The sequence below is a fragment of the Cervus canadensis genome, chromosome 10, assembly GCF_019320065.1.
Source record: "Cervus canadensis isolate Bull #8, Minnesota chromosome 10, ASM1932006v1, whole genome shotgun sequence".
NCBI classification, from domain to species: Eukaryota; Metazoa; Chordata; class Mammalia; order Artiodactyla; family Cervidae; genus Cervus; species Cervus canadensis.
Window position 1 is genome coordinate 78142492 of NC_057395.1, and position 15525 is coordinate 78158016.

Genomic DNA, 15525 nt, shown 5'->3' on the forward strand with positions numbered 1-15525 from the left:
GATATGGCCTCAGCTGAGTCTTAATAAACACTAATCCCCACAGCTGAACAGAACTGGGCACCAGACTCTGAGCGGGAATGATCTAGGCTGAGGGGGAGCAACCACTTGTCTGGGACCGGGGGGCTTCCCCGGTCACAGGACCCACAGGCTCCCCCGGCTGGTCATGCCACCCCGACGTAAATGGGACAGAAAGAAGACTGGGGGCACAGGGGTGGGGGGTGGGGGGTTGTGAGGGTGGCCAGGCACTCCCTACAGTCCGGCTGCGGAGTCTGTAACCCTCCGGGAGGTGAGTCCGGGGTTCGGGATGGTCCTGAGCCTGGGATTCCCACCCTATCTGGAGACGGCCGGCCTGTCTGCTGACCGCCCCCTGCCCCGCCCCCACAAGCCTCAGCATCTCTTCTGTGGAGAGTCCCAGCAAAGGGGAACCGTGAGAGTATTCTGGGCGGCAGCTCCTTTTCAGAAGTCTGGTTTGCAAGTATTTCCTCCCACCCAGGAGGCTGTCTTTACATTCTGCTGGCTGTTTCCTTAGGCGCACAGAAGTTTGGGGCAGTCCTGCTGGTCTATTTTTGCCTTTGCTGCACGTGCTTTTGGTGTCTTTGGGGGAGGCATCCAACTGGAGGGGTCACTTGGGGGGGGTCCCTTGTCTGTCTTCAGATTTGGCATAAATAGTGGAATCTGAGTGTCCAGCAGACGTGAAGGCAGCAGGGACAACCCCAAGCACCCAGATCTGCTGAGCGGGGGAAGCGCTTCTAGCAGAGGCGTGAACTCACCCCCAGGGAAGAATGTTCTCAACCCTTCTTTCCACTGGGGTGATCTGTAGCATGAGCTGCTGCTTTCTAGGGGTGTGGGTGGGATGGGGGAGTCTCATTTTTAACTTTCTCCCAGAGTTCAAGGCCTCGCCTCCCCCATGGGTGGCCCTTACAATCCAGTGCAGTGTTTCTGGATCAGCCCCCACGCCCTCCCTGCAGCCCCAGCAGCTCACAGCCTCACCCCTGCTTTTGGTTCTGTTTGACTCTGGGGCTCTCCCTGGCTTGCCGCTGTGCCCAGCTGCGCCTCTGAAACACACAGCTTGTTATATGCAGTCTCGGTTTGTAGCAGGAGTACCTCGGGTGTTCAGTTATTCACTCATGATGTTGCTTAAAAAGTAAGACTGTCTCATGAATTTCATAGGGAGCCAAAACCGCTCTCTGAGCTTAGGACCCACTGGTGTCTGAGGCCCGCTGAGCTCACAGGGGCCCCCTGCAGCTCTTCCCACGAGTATCTGAGGTCGTCCACGTCTCCCAAGTCCCTTGGCTTCTCTTTCTCTTCCTCAAGTTAAAAACTCCAGTTTTAATCCTTTTCTCTTTTTTAAAATTAAAAGTGTATTATATTGTCAACACAAAAGAAAACGCAGACTGGAGAATATCCAGGGAGCACAGAAAAGCGTGGAGAAGAAAAGCAGAGCAACGCTGTCCCCACGTGGCAACGTGCCCCCTGCACGACGCGCTTACGGAATTCTGTACTCTCCCCGAAGCACTCATCTCTGCTGTTAACTAGCTACGTGGTGACGTATCTGATGACCTTCCTCTCCGCCATTCGCTTGGATGAGCCCAGTGAGGACGTGTATTTCCCTCCATCACTGTCTCCTAGAGCCTCACAGAATTCTGGCACAGGTCAGGGCCTCAAGGAACACCTGTTGAGTTAGTGATGGATCAGATGGCTCATGGATTCTTTTTACATAGATTTTAAAAATATAGAACTGAGATCACAGCTTCAATCATTTTGTATTCTTTTCTTTCTTATTAAACGATTAAACAATTTTATTAAACAGTTTTGCTGTATGAAAGCATGCTGCCACGTTATCAATTCATCCAAAACACCATTTCTCATGGCTACGTAACGTGCCACCATTTTGGCCGTCCCAGCTAAATGAACCCTTTCCTCTTTTTTGGACATTGCGTTGGTTTCTAGGGGCTTACCTTTATAAATAACAGCTATCCAAAAATTTTAACTTATCTCTTTAGTTTCTCGGGATACCTTCCTGTAAGCTGAAGAACCGGGTCAAAATGGAATGGTCATTTTATGGCTTGGTGACTCATAACTATAAGACCTTCAGGGAAATCTAAATCAATATATATTCTCCCCTTCACCTTGGCTATCACACAGACTATCTGACAGGACAATATGAGATCATTTTAGTTTAATCTGCATTTCTTTCATAATTGGTAAAGAATCCCTTTTCACTATATTTTATTCATTCACATATGTTCTTTATGAACTGCCTATTCAGGCTATTAGCTCTTTTTATTTTTTGTTATTAAATTTTGACTTTTTTCTCATTTACTTGTAAATGATCTTTACAAATCAAGGCTACTCCTTCACAGTCACATACTTAAATCTACTGTTTGCTTTTCCCCATACTGTCCATGCTCACGGCTCACATTTAGGGGTCGTGATTCGAGTGAATCAAACTCAGCATTCACTCCTGGGAGAATTCTGTAAGGAATTCTGTAAGGAAAGGTGGTCTCACGCTCTTCTAAAGGGTTTCCCCTCATGTCATCCACACCTGATCTGCAGGTCCCGGTTCCAAGGGCTGAGGCCAACGGCAGCTCCTGATTCCTGCCCCTGCCCCTCTCTCTGCGGCAGCCGGCTGGTCTGGGGGCAGACACGGGCACAGAAGCTGGACCGATCAGACCTGCCTGCCCTGCGGTTCGGAACCGGGACAAAGACACTGTGGTTTGCTGTGGACATATCATCTATTTTGGAAAAAGAAGCACCCATGTGCCAGACATCGCCACCGATAGTGTCCAGAGTTCTAGACACTGCCAGGATAGAGTTCCTTCCTGCCTCTCTCCTGGCCCAGTGGTTCTCAAAACTGATCAGGAAGCAGAGATTCTGATGCGAGGTCTGGGGATATTTATAGCTGTAATTTACACACATTTTCCATTCTTTTGCATACCAGCTTTGAGAACTGCTGCCCGAGACTATTCCAGGAGGGCAGTGGCAGGACAGTGGGTGGCCAGAAGGGCTCTGGGCTTGAATTCCACAGCTAAGCCCCTTCTCCATGACCCTTGCTGGCCTGGCTACAGCGAGACAGTGGAACTGGGCCTGTTACCCATCTTAGCCAATAGAACCTGGGATTCCTAGGGAAGCATTTCCTCTCTGTTAAAGAGAAGGTCCCTTTCCGCATCCCTGAGCTGGGCTGAGTGAAGACTTGAGGAGGAAAGCAGCCACCTTGTGGCCACGAGGAGCATTACGGCCCGGGAGAGCAAGACAAGGCAGAAACCCTGGGTCTGCCCGGCCAGCTCTTATCCTGGGATGAGCAGAACCTCACACTCCAGCCCTCTTGAAGCTTAGTGTTAAGAGCAACCAAAAGCATCTGAACTAACCTGAGCCTCACTGACTGGCCCAGACTCCCAGGACCCCGCTCAGAACCACCCAGATGGGGCTGTTAAGGAGGAGGCTGGGGATCTCCGTCTTTCACTGAAGCTCCAGCGGGTTCTTGCGAGAAAGACTGCGATGAGGACTTTACCAAGGGTGCTGAGGGGCGGCCAGACGCACAGCTTCTGCAGTCTGAGAGCTTGGCTTCCAGCCCCAGGTCTGGCTTCCAGCCCCTATCTGGCTCTGTCACCTAGATCAAGTTATTTAACGCCTTTGTGCTTTAGTTCATTATGGGTAAAACGGGGTAATGATTATTAGTATCTAATATATGTTGCAAAATTTTAATTTTTTGAATTAAACGTTAAATTCGCTAACAACTGAAGTTGTGAAAACCTGCTTCACACAGTGAGAAAACTGCTTGGCACAATAACAAGCAGCACGTAAGAATTAGCCGGGCTTCCCAGGTGGCAGAGCAGTAAAGGATCCGCCTGCCGGTGCAGGAGACGTGGGTTCCATCCCTGATGTGGGCAAGATCCTCTGGAGGAGGAAATGGCCACCCACTCCGGCGTTCTTGCCTGGGAAATCTCATGGACAGAGGAGCCTGGCGGGCTGCAGCCCCTGGGGTCACAGAGTCAGACACGACTGAACGACTAACACACACACACAAGAATTAGCTGTTACTATTATTATTGCCGGATCCTCCAGGCAACTCACGACCTAGTTTGTTTTACTAAATTGCTCACACACTCGACAACCTTCAGTGGCTCCCTAGCTCCTTCAGAATAAAGGCCAGATCAAAGCAGGGGCTGCTACCCCATACACCCTATATCATCTCCAGCCACTGTGGTCAGAGCTCCCCTTCAGCAGCAGGGATCAGCTTCCCCACCTCCAGACCATCGGGAGGATATGCCCCGCTCCCGCTGTCTTCCTCCCAAAGGCCGGTGAGATTCTCAAGGTCTATCATGCGTGTGATCACTCATCATTTTTCCCCGTGGCTTTCCCCGCCAAGACCAGCCTACTCCATGAACTCTCTGCACGAGGGGGTACTGTCACACATGGCTGGGCTTGTATATCTTACAACTAAGTTCTCCTCTGCTCCCGGACAAGCTTGGAATCCTCCAAGGGAAGCATCTCTATTATCTTGGCTCCAGCATCTGGCGCCCGCCAGTCCCAGAGCTGCCCTCACCGGGCCCTCATGATGGAGCCGGCGCCGTGCCATGAACCTCATGGACTGGAACGAGTTGAATCCGAACTGCGCCCCCTCCTGCATTTACTTGGTAACTTTTACTGAGCGCCTAGGATGTGCCAGGCCTGCTGCTGGGTGGCCGGAAAGCAAGACTGATTAGTCCCTGCTCCAGGGAGATTATGGGGCTTCCCTCGTAGCTCAGTCGGTAGAGTCAGCCTGCAGTGCAGGAGACCCAGGTTCGATCCCTGGGTCGGGAAGATCCCCTGGAGAAGGACATGGCAACCCACTCCAGTGTTCTCGCCTGGAAAATCCCATGGACAGAGGAGCCTGGCGGGCTACAGTCCCTGGGGTCGCAAGAGTTGGACATGACTTAGTGACTAAACCAGGGAGATTATAGTCTAGTAAACTAGAAGTTAAACCACTACCTTGCTTACCATTAATTAGTTGTTTTGCAAATACAGAATAAGGGTCATTTAAAATTAAGAAAAGAAAACAAAACAACCCACTACTTTGAGGCCCACAGGCCAAACTGAGCCTTCAGATAATTCTGTTTTTTAGGCTTTCAACATCAGTTAGGTGGGCTGGGTCTTCCGCAGGTCAATGACCTCTGGCCAAAGACCACCAGGGACACACCTGTAGTTGAATAAGTTGATTACTCCTTACAGTAGGGGAGCCCTCACCCCACGGGGGCTGTGGAGGGTCTCAGTCAGAGGGTGCCTGGAGGCACATAAGAGTTTTAGATGTTTGGGGCTCGTGGTAGATGATTCCGCGAGGAGGCGTCTAGGAAGCCTGCACTGGAGGCTGTCAGGAAGCGGGGACAAGCCTATGACTTGATGTCTTAGTGACCGTGCTGAGGTGCAGAGAAGGCTGGAGCATCAGATAAAATCGGTAGCGCAGCAGAGCGGCGGGGCAGGAGGGGCGCCCGGGGCGCTGAGGCTCAGGCAGGATAACAGAGTTCTGTTCTCAGCCCGTCCCTGCAGTCAGAGCTGCCCTGTCCCACGTGGACGTTCTGGACTCTCTTCAGCAGGGGGACAGCATGGCCCGCGCCCGGGGAGTTAACCCAGCTCCCAGCGACGCCCGCTCCCGCTCACAGCTGACCTGCTGCCGTATTTGCTGCCCCTGCCTGATCCCAGGAACATCTAAATTCACTTCTCTGACTAAAGACTGCTTGTTACCAAATAAACTGATGGCAACTGTGATAAGTGCTGGTTGAGGAAGCGGTGAAGAACCTAACCTTCGGGGTGGGGAAGGGAGGGAGAAATCATGGCTAGCTTCTAGGTGGAGGTGACTTTTAACCTGGGTCCTAAAAAAGTAGGAATGAACCAGAAGAGGCAGGAAAAGTCAGTGATAATTCAACTAATACTGTCTGGAGGCTTGCCATGAGTCAGGGCCTGCGTAAAATTTTCCATGTGCCGTTTCACTTAATTTCTACAGTCCTCTGGTTCAGTAATTAAGTAATGAGAACTAACCCTGACAGCTGGAGTGTCTACCATGTGGGAGCCTCTGGCAGCGACCCTCTGAGGTGAGTACCATCATCACTCTCCTGTTTTACAGCTGGGCAAATGGAGACCCCGAGACTCTAAGTCACCTGCCCGAGGTTACCTGGATGGGAAGTGATGTAGCTGGGATTTGAACCCAGACAGGCAGTCTGACTCAGGAACCCAGACTCTCTCCACTACCAAGTTCCATGGCCTTTCTACGTATTTTTGTCCCCACTTTAAAAAGGAGACAACACAAGCTCTTATAACACAGCTCCTAAGGCCCTCTGCAGCCAAGACTTTAACACGGGGGCCTGACCCCAGGCCCCATGACTTCAACGGGGGAACTCAGAAAAATGCATGCAGGATGCTAGTTTTTTCCACCAGCGTCAAGATCTAATTTTACTGCTTTTATAGAGAAGTTCTCAAATCAAACGCCAAATGATAGGCAGCTTTCAAAGCTAGCAGGCAGAGAATAAATTTTACTTTATACCCAACATGGCAACCCACTCCAGTATTCTTGCCTGGAAAATCCCACGGACAGGGGAGCCTGGTGGGCTACAGTCCATGGGGTCGCAAATACCGAAGCGGCTGAGCAGGAGGAAGGGTCTGGTTTAATCAAGGACTGAGGAGGGACCAAGGGCCCTGGACAAGGGTTGGGTGCGGGTATCGAGAGGAATCTGCCAGGGTGGGGGCCGGGTGGTGAGCACCTTTCCAGCTGGGTCGAGGCCTGGAACCCCCGGGGAGCTTGTTAAACATGCAGATGCCCGCGCCTCAGCCAGGCGGATCCGGAGGTGCAGCCCTGGCACCAGCACCTTTAACAAGATCCCCAGGGACCCCGGTCCAAACTGCTGCTGCTGCAACGTTGAAGCCCAAACTCTGGGGAAGCTGGACCCAGCAAACCAAAACAACCACTGTAGAAGAATGGGGGCGGGGGGAAGCAAGATGCTGCTTGTTTGGGGGCAGAGCTGCAGGCACACGCAGGGAGAGCAGCTGGGTCAGGCAGAGACCCAGCGTCCTGCTAACGTCAGGTGTGCGCTCATCTTGATGCTAAGAAAGTGAAAGTCGCTCAGTCGTGTCCGACTCTTTGCAACCCCATGGACTATACAGTCCATGGAATTCTCCAGGCCAGAATCCTGGAGTGGGTAGCTTTTCCCTTCTTCAGGGGATCTTCCCCACCCAGGGATCGAATCCAGGTCTCCTGCATTGCGGACGGATTCTTTATCAGCTGAGCCACCAGGGAAGCCCTTCATGTTAATAAAAGCGGTCGTTTACTGAGTCCAACAACTGTCCCAGGTCCTTTATTTGGATTACTGCAGAGTCTCACAATAACCCAATGATATTAGGCACCTAATTCTACAACCCAATAGTATTTGTTTGTTGTCTACTCACTAAGTCACATCCAACTCTTTGTGTAGCCCGCCAGGCTCCTCTGTCCATGGGATTTCCCGGCAAGAATACTGGAGTGGGTTGCCATTTCCTTCTTCAGGGCATCTTCCCAACCCAGGGGTCAAACCTGCGTCTGCTGCATTGCAGGCAGATTCTGTACCCCTGAGCCACCTGGGAAGCACCTACTAGTATTAGGTACCCTTTTTAATAATCCCTTTCTGCAGACGAGGAATACTGAGTGAGCGACATGCCCAGAGCCCAGGGCTGCGGGCCGGGATGAAGGTCCAGCAGCCCGTCTCCGGTGCGCGGCGCCCCCGTCAGCTCTGTGTGGTGGGGAACCTCCAGCAGTGGGTGCCTAGGGATATAGGGCGGTCAGCAAAACAGGCACGGCTACCGTGAACAAGGGCGGGGCCGTGGAGATGCCAGGAGGTGGGTGAAGGTCTCCGAGCCGAGAACTAGGACAGAGGAAGGGGCGGTTACGTGGTGTGGGGTCAGCTTCACCAGTGGACGTGAGACGCGGGCCCCCGTGCATTCATCCACACAGAACCCGTGCCGGGAATGAGGCTGGGGGTCCAAAGGCAGCCCCTGACCTCATGGCGCTTACGGTTCAGCAGTGGGACAGACCTCAAGTTTGTTCTGCAAACGATCATTTAGTTACGGGGACCTGATCGGAGAGGACAGCGCACATGTGTGTGGTCTCGGGGGGGCTCTTCGAGGCAATGCAGTTAAGCCCAGCTCTGACACACGCCCCAGCGTTAGGTCAGTTCAAGGCAGAGGGAGCAACACACAGAAAGGCCCAGGGTAAAGCGGCTCGTTCGGAAAACAGAAAGGACAGCATCACGGCTACTGTGGCTCAGAGCGCAGGGGGTGTCCCGAGACGGAGCCAGGTCCCGTGTGCAGATGGCCCTGAACCGCCTTGCCTGAGCTGGCGTCAGCCGGGCAAAGGCGGGAAAGGCGTTTCAGGCAGAGGGAACGGCATCAGCGAAGGCTCAGCGCCCAGGAAGATGCAATGGCCACGGATGAAGGGCCTTGAGGCCTCCCTGCGCTGGGGCCTCGGGTCCCAGGCTTCACACTGGTGTGCGGGGTGACTGGGAGTTTGCTTCTGAGAACAGATAACCCAACACTAAATCTTCAGGGAGAAGACCATGAGGGCAAAGGCCAAGGGACGTAAGTCCCAGGACTGTCTTGGACCTGTGCTGGGACCCTGACCATCTCTCATCTCCACTTGCAGCTTCACTTTGTCCAGCTGTAAGATGAGAAGGTGGTACCAGGCTCATCTCTAAGGTGGGTTTCAGTTCGAACACTTTCTTGGTGATTTCCTCTAAGATGAGATTAAGAGAAACTCAGGAAAAAGTGGGAAGACCTCAAGGTAACCTGATTAAAGTTTGTGAGGTGATCAATTATATTTTAATGCTTAACAAATCTCAGCAGAAACGTGATTTTGAATGCATTAATCAAACAACCACAAAACTTCACCTGCTGCCAAAAAATTCAGACACAGCATCAACGTACAACTGATAAGGTAGAAGCTGGTACCCCCACTTCGGAGGTTCTCCACATCTTAGCTCCCAATTAACTGTTTGCAAAACATTGAAAACAAGTCAGAAGTGGCTGATGGGCTCGATCAAGCTCCAGATGTATTTTGTTTGACCAACAAAGTTTTTTTTTTCCCCCTCGTCGCCTGGCATGTGGGATCTTAGTTCCCTGACTGGGGATCAAATCTGTACTCCCTGAAGTGAAAGCACAGTCTTAACCACTGAACTGACAGGGAAGTTTCCTAACAAAGTTTTAAAATTTGCGAAATTTTACATCTTTCAGTTTCTCGGAAAAACCCAAATATCTAACTGATTGAATCCAAAGAGCAACCTTCTCTGTTTCACCAGAGTCCCCACCATCCCCTAACGACTTTTGCAGAGGTGACTTCTCTCTTTAACATTACCTGCCTCATTTCTGTTCTAGAAGCTTTCCTTGAATATAATATGTGTGCATATATATGCCTGTTTATATTTACCTTGAGACTCTATGTGGGTACACAGATCTAGCTCTCCTTTTCAGAGCTAAGTCACATTCCACTGTCTGAATTTATTCATCGAATTAATTATTAGGTTATTATTCATTATCTATCTGTGGCATTTATTCATCTAATCTCCTCCTGACATATATGTTACAAAGGTTCCATTTTCTTTACAGTATATCCGTAAACACCCTTGTACATTTTTACTTGTCAAGTTTTATAGGATAAATACCTATAAAAGCGCACATACTGGGTAAATGTGTATATTTTAAAATTTGAAAGATTTTAAATGTAAGAATTAAAGTTTGAAAGATATCACAAAATTTCCTGGCTTATTTGAATGAATATCTCCAGAAAGGAAAGGGAAGCAGTATTTGATTTGCATTTCTTTATTATTGAGTGATGATGAGGCAATGGTGCATCCTTGTCTACTTACTGGCTCTTGAGCAGCAACTGCTGCTCTTTGCTGACTTTTCCACTTAGTCCTTTGATTGATTTTTAGGACTTTTTTTTTTTTTTTTTAATATATGAAGGATGTTAGGCTGTAGTCACATGTACTGCATTTTTTTCCCCCCAGTTGTCTTCAGGCTTTTTTTATACATTGCTTTTACTTTGGAAAAATGGTAACTTTATTTGCAACTACATAACAATTCTTTTTCTTTTGGGGGGGGGCAATCCTATAATCTGCTTTCTTTGGAAGGCACTGTACTAATAAATATATTTTTTGATTTAAAAATGTGAATGCCTTTAGCTATCAAATACATTCTCTATTTTCCCACAGGATCCAACAGTGTGTCTACCAACTATCTCATAAATGGGTGACTTACTATATTTAAAGTGATCTGTCTTGTCCCTTAAGGCAGATTAGAAAGGAGTAAGCATAGGGGTGTGTGAGTGAGTGGGTGTCTCCGCGTGTGTATAGTTTTTTTCCTACAACTTTGACGGTTTCATTGTGCACATTTAACTTTTGGATCCATCTGCGGTTTCTTTTGGACACGACCAAGAACTTGGATGAACTTTTCTGTTTTTCTGGTTGGCGGCACAGGGAAGGGGAGTCATCAATACTTGTTTATAGATTTAAAAAATTTCTTAAACATTTTTTTGTCCTTTACACAAATAATGCAAATTCAGGAATCACACACTTATTTCCACCACCCCAAATAACCACTTTTTCCTTTTTTACCATTTCCTGCAAGTATTTTTTTCTTGGTATATAGGGGTTTTTTTTGGTTTTGTTTTAAAAACCTGGTTTTTGTCTGGCAGTTTTGTTTAGCATGTGACAATTTATAACTGCTACCACTTAATGTTTTAACCTAGCAGTTCCCAAACCTAGCCAGGCAGCTAGCTTCCCCATGGAGCTTGTTAAAAATAATGAATCAGCAATCCTAGGGGGTGGGCCCTGGATGTCTATATTTTTAACAAGATCTGTAGAGGCGTCTGGGACACAGCCAGGCCAACCCTAAGTGACTACCCCACCCCCCAACCATACCTGTGATCGTCTGGGTCTCGGAGGTGATGGTTCGAGTGGTGGTCTGGGTCTGGGTGGCAGGCACCGTTTCCTCCGATACAAACTGGACCGTGCTGGGCGCCGCCCCAGACGTGCTGGTCAGCTGGCAGCCACTCTGCTTGTGAGCTACAAAGGCGTCCAAATTGTTAAACTGCTGCTTGCAGATGCCACAGATGTGGATGTCGGGAGTCAGCTCCACCAGCACTGTTGTGCCACCTGGAACTCCATGGGACAAAGGGGGAGCCACAGGTTAATTTCAGACAGCTTGGAATGACAACACACACCAGACCCACGTAAGAAAAACGGGCACGGTGGCAGACGTGGCTAGCTGCTGGCCCAATATCTATTCCACTCTCCTCTTCTTGCACACAGAACCTCAGTTCTGCCCAGCAGCAACACACCCACCCAAGTAATGCTCCTGATTATTCCCTGTGGGGGCACTAGTGGTATTTCATGCAAGAAGGTTCTTCCCTGCACTTCAAGAGGCTACCTTGCACTTCAAAGGACCATCTCCTATCTCAGATAAAATGTAATTGTACTTCTCAGTCATTATGAAAACTAATGCTCCCACTATTCCAACCCTCTCCCTCATCATGAGAACCACTAGCCTGAATAATTTTGGTTCATGACAAACTTGGGAATCCCTCCAGCACAGTGCTGGAGGAGCTTCAGGGAAAAACATGATAAAAAGGGAGCTGACATGGTTGGCACTGTTCATCTCCCTTCAGCCTTGAATGCAGATGTGATGCCAGGTGCTTCTGCAGCCATATTGTAACATGAGGTAAACAGTAAGATCTCTACAAAACTTTACTTCACTGATCCCCTAAATCAACCCTAGAATCAATCAATTCCAGACTTCTAATTAGGCCAGTATAGTTCAGTTTAGTTACTTGTAAGCAAAATTAATTCCTGACAGACATTATTTCACTATAGTAAACAATATCAAGAATTAATACTGTATTTAACACTTGCAAAGTGCTTACCATAGTCCTGGCACTATATTAGAAACCGCTATATAAATGTTTATTAAATAAAGAAATACAATGACTAAGTCTCTAACTAATAAGACAAACTGAATTTTTATATTAAAAGTTTTCTTTGCCTTATTACAAGGAAATTCATGTTGATAACAGAAAATTTGGGAGAGAGGAAGCAAGGAGGGAAAATTACAGTCTTCCCACCTATGGCTACCATGAACATTACAAAATATTTTCTTCCATTCATTTTCAATTAAAAATTGTTTATATCAGAGTGCATTGTAAATTAATCTTTCCCCCAATACTGTGGTACAAGCATTGTGCTCTATCACTGAAATCTCTTTATATATATATATGTATATAATTATTTAATGATAACACATTATTCCATATTTTCTAAGCCTCATAATTTCTAACTATAAGGTTTGTATAGTATTGCCAATTTTCCCTGAGTCTAAATAGTATGAAAACTACCTTTGTGCATATACAGTTGACATCCTTCCTTCATAATTTTTAAAAAAAATTATAAAATATTTGCATTATGTCCAATGTCCCATTACAACCAAGACAAGACATCTCTGTGCAGAAAGACAATTTGGTTGACTTCTAAGAAAAGATACTTTGCACTGAGCATGGTGGTTTTATAAGCCATCTTGCAAACACTGAAATCAATGGATAGAAGGATGTGACATTTCTCTTCTCTGGAACACTGTCTTCCTGTAGCTACTGAGGTGCCCAAGCTAAGAGGAAGACAAGGAATCAAGAGACGTAATGCCTGCATCGCTGAGATTCCGTAATGGGAGGACTGCTATCCGGGAGGAGATGTGGTGAAGTTTCTGCTTCATAGGATGGTTAGGAGAATTAAATGAGATGGTGCTTGTAAAAGGCCAGCACAGGGGTCCCCAGCGTGTCACGTGATGGGGTTATTACTGAGGGGTCCTATTTGAATTTGAAAATATCCCCTATGAAAATCTGTAATGAACTGAGACCCAATAGAAAACACTGGGTCTAATTTTTTTTTTTTTTTTGCATCATCAACAAAAAGAATTCCTTTATCTTTGCCAGCCTCCTCTGTCCATGGGTGTCTCCAGGCAAGGACACTGGAGTGGGTTGCTGTGCCCTTCTCCAGGGTGTCTTCCCAAGCCAGGGATTGAACCTGTGACTCTTCCGTCTCCAGCATTGGGAGGCGGGTTCTTTACCCCTGGCGCCGCCTGAGGAGCCTCTTTATCCTTGCAAAGTTCTCCAAACCTGTCTGGGCATCAGAATAAGGGCTGGGGTGGGTTGTTTAAACACGGACACGTCCGAGCCCCACTTCGGAGATACCGAGTCTATTGGAGGTGGGGTGAATGGGGACTGAGGTTTAGGGAAATCTGCGCTTTTCCCAAGTTATGCAGGGAACACATAGACAAGTTTGGGAGCCAGAGTCTTCCAAGTCGTTAACAGTCACATCTAACAAGTGCCAGGGGTTCTCAAACTTCCTGTGCCTCCGAATCGCCCAGGGCAAGGCCAACCTCCTCCGCTCAACCCCGGCCCCACCGCCTGGTAGGTGGGGCCCAGAGAGCTTCCTCACCACCCCCCCCCCCCGCCTCCTTTTTAAAAAATAAGCGCTGGAGCTCCCAGGTGGCTGGTTCGCGCTCAGCCCCTGGTCTACACTTAAGGAATCAAGGAGCCCGGCGACACCACGGGCTTGAAAAAGGCTGTCATCATAATGAAAACGAACCCCAAACTCAAAACGCAAAGAACACGCCCACGGCCCCTTTCCCCATTCAGATCTCCACCTTGAACGTGGACAAGGCTTTCCAGGAAGCCGGCAAGCCCAGCCAGCCAGACCTCGTGCAGTCCTCCGAACCCCAGACTTCAAGGATTCGGGGCCACCGAGACAGAAGTTTTCCCATCAGCGTGGCCGCGGTTACCCCAAATCCACCTCCAGGCTGCGCCGGGGGCGGGGAAAGCCGCGAGCGGGTGGGCGATGGTCGGAGCCGCCAGCCCTCCCCCACCGCCCCCTGCCGGGGGGCTCTCTGGAGGCTGGCGAGCGCCCCCGCCTCGCGCCGGGTCGGGAGCGCCCGCCCCCGGCCCACCCCGGCGCCTCCAGCCCGGCGCGCCCGCCGCGGTCCCCGAGACGCCGGCTCCGGGCCGTCACCCCGATTTCGGGGCCCCGGGCCTGCCCGCTGCGTCGCAGGCGTGCTTGGGCCCGGGCCCCGGAGCGCGCACTGCGCCCGGAAAAGCACTTACTTTGCACCGAGCCCGGGAAGCTCTCGGCCTCGCTGCTCGCGTTCATGGCCGCAGGCTGGGGGGCGAGGGGGGTCCCCGGCCGGCCGGGGTGCCAGGGCGCGGGGCGCGCGGGTCTACATGGTGCAGGGACTTTTCCTTTTATTTTTCCACCCCCCCAGCCTTCCTTCTCCCAACTCCGCGAGGCGGGGAGGACGGATGTACAGCGAGCGCCACTTCCGCTGCCTAGAGGGCGCTGGCCCGGCCCGGCCGCACCAACCTGGCTTCGCCGCTGCGGCTCCCGGGGGAAGCAGCCGGCCAATCCCGACGCCCCGGGCCGCGGGGTCCCCCCGGGGTCCGGAAGGCGCTCACGCGGTGGGGCGGCCGCGGGTAGCGAGGGATGCGCCCCCCACCCCGCGGGGCTGCAGCAGCAGGCCCCCTGTCCGCGCCCAGGAGGGCTGGGCCGGCGCGTTTGGCACCCCCACCCCGGCTCTGGCGCCTTTGCACCTGCCGCTCTGGGCGCCTGGTCCCCGCCGAGTCCGGGCAGCCGGGTCGCCCCAGTGGTTTGCAGAAGACGACCGAGCCGGCAGCAGCTGGCTGGGTGCGTGGGGCGGGCCCCCTGCCCAGGAGTGAAATAAAGAGGACCGTGCTCACGTGCTTGGGTGGCAACTGGGATCGGTCTCTGGGGCAAGACCCCTGGCCCCGGGGGTCCGCCAACTCTTGTGTGCGTCACAACCACCCGGAGAGCTTGTTAGGACGGAGGCCGCGGGGCCAGCCCAGAGTTTCTGACTCGGTGGGTCCGGGGGGAGGCCCGAGGACCAGCCTTCTAAGTGACAAGGTGAAGTTCCTGATGCCGTGGGCGCTGCTCCCCACGATCTGACCCCGCGCTCGTCTGACTTCACCTGCTGTTCCCTCTCCCCTCAGGCGCCAGCCCCAAGCTCTTTCCAGCCTCAAGGCTTTTGTGCTTCCTGTTCCCTCTGTATCCACCTGCCACCCTGCCTAACGCCCTCAGGTCTTGATTTCAAATGCCATGCACAGAGAGGCCCTTCTTGGCTAGCCCCCCTGTTCTAATCCTGCTGTCCCTCCATCCAGTGGCTCCCCCTGTTACTTTCTGGTCTGCTTTATCTTCTTAGAATTTATCAAATCTAACATGGTCATCTGGAGTATCTCTACCTGTATCTACCAGTCTGTCCTTCTATCTGTAGATCTATCTAATTTGTCTATCTCTACAGACAGATATAGCACTTGCCTGGTGGCTCAGAGGTTAAAGCGCCTGCCTGCAATGCGGGAGACCTGGGTTTGACCCCTGGGTTGGGAAGATTCCCTGGAGAAGGAAATGGCAACCCACTCCAGTATTCTTGCCTGGAGAATCCCATGGACGGAGGAGCCTGGTGGGCTACAGTCCA

General features: G+C 50.8%; 1 protein-coding gene across 3 annotated transcripts in view; it reads right to left on the bottom strand.

Moving 5' to 3' along the window:
- The window catches only part of ZFP64 (ZFP64 zinc finger protein), a 72134-nt gene extending 57780 nt beyond the window's left edge, over positions 1–14354 (bottom strand). The window contains exons 1-2 of one of the 3 annotated variants that reach the window (XM_043478951.1): positions 14144–14354; positions 10917–11156 (exon numbers count right to left, since the gene is read on the bottom strand). In XM_043478951.1, coding sequence (XP_043334886.1) covers positions 10917–11156; positions 14144–14189 — 286 coding nt within the window. In that variant the 5' untranslated portion in view covers positions 14190–14354. The remainder of the gene's footprint in view (positions 1–10916; positions 11157–14143) is intronic. The other 2 variants (XM_043478948.1, XM_043478947.1) reach the window with 2 other exon arrangements.
- Positions 14355–15525: the final 1171 nt, after the last annotated feature.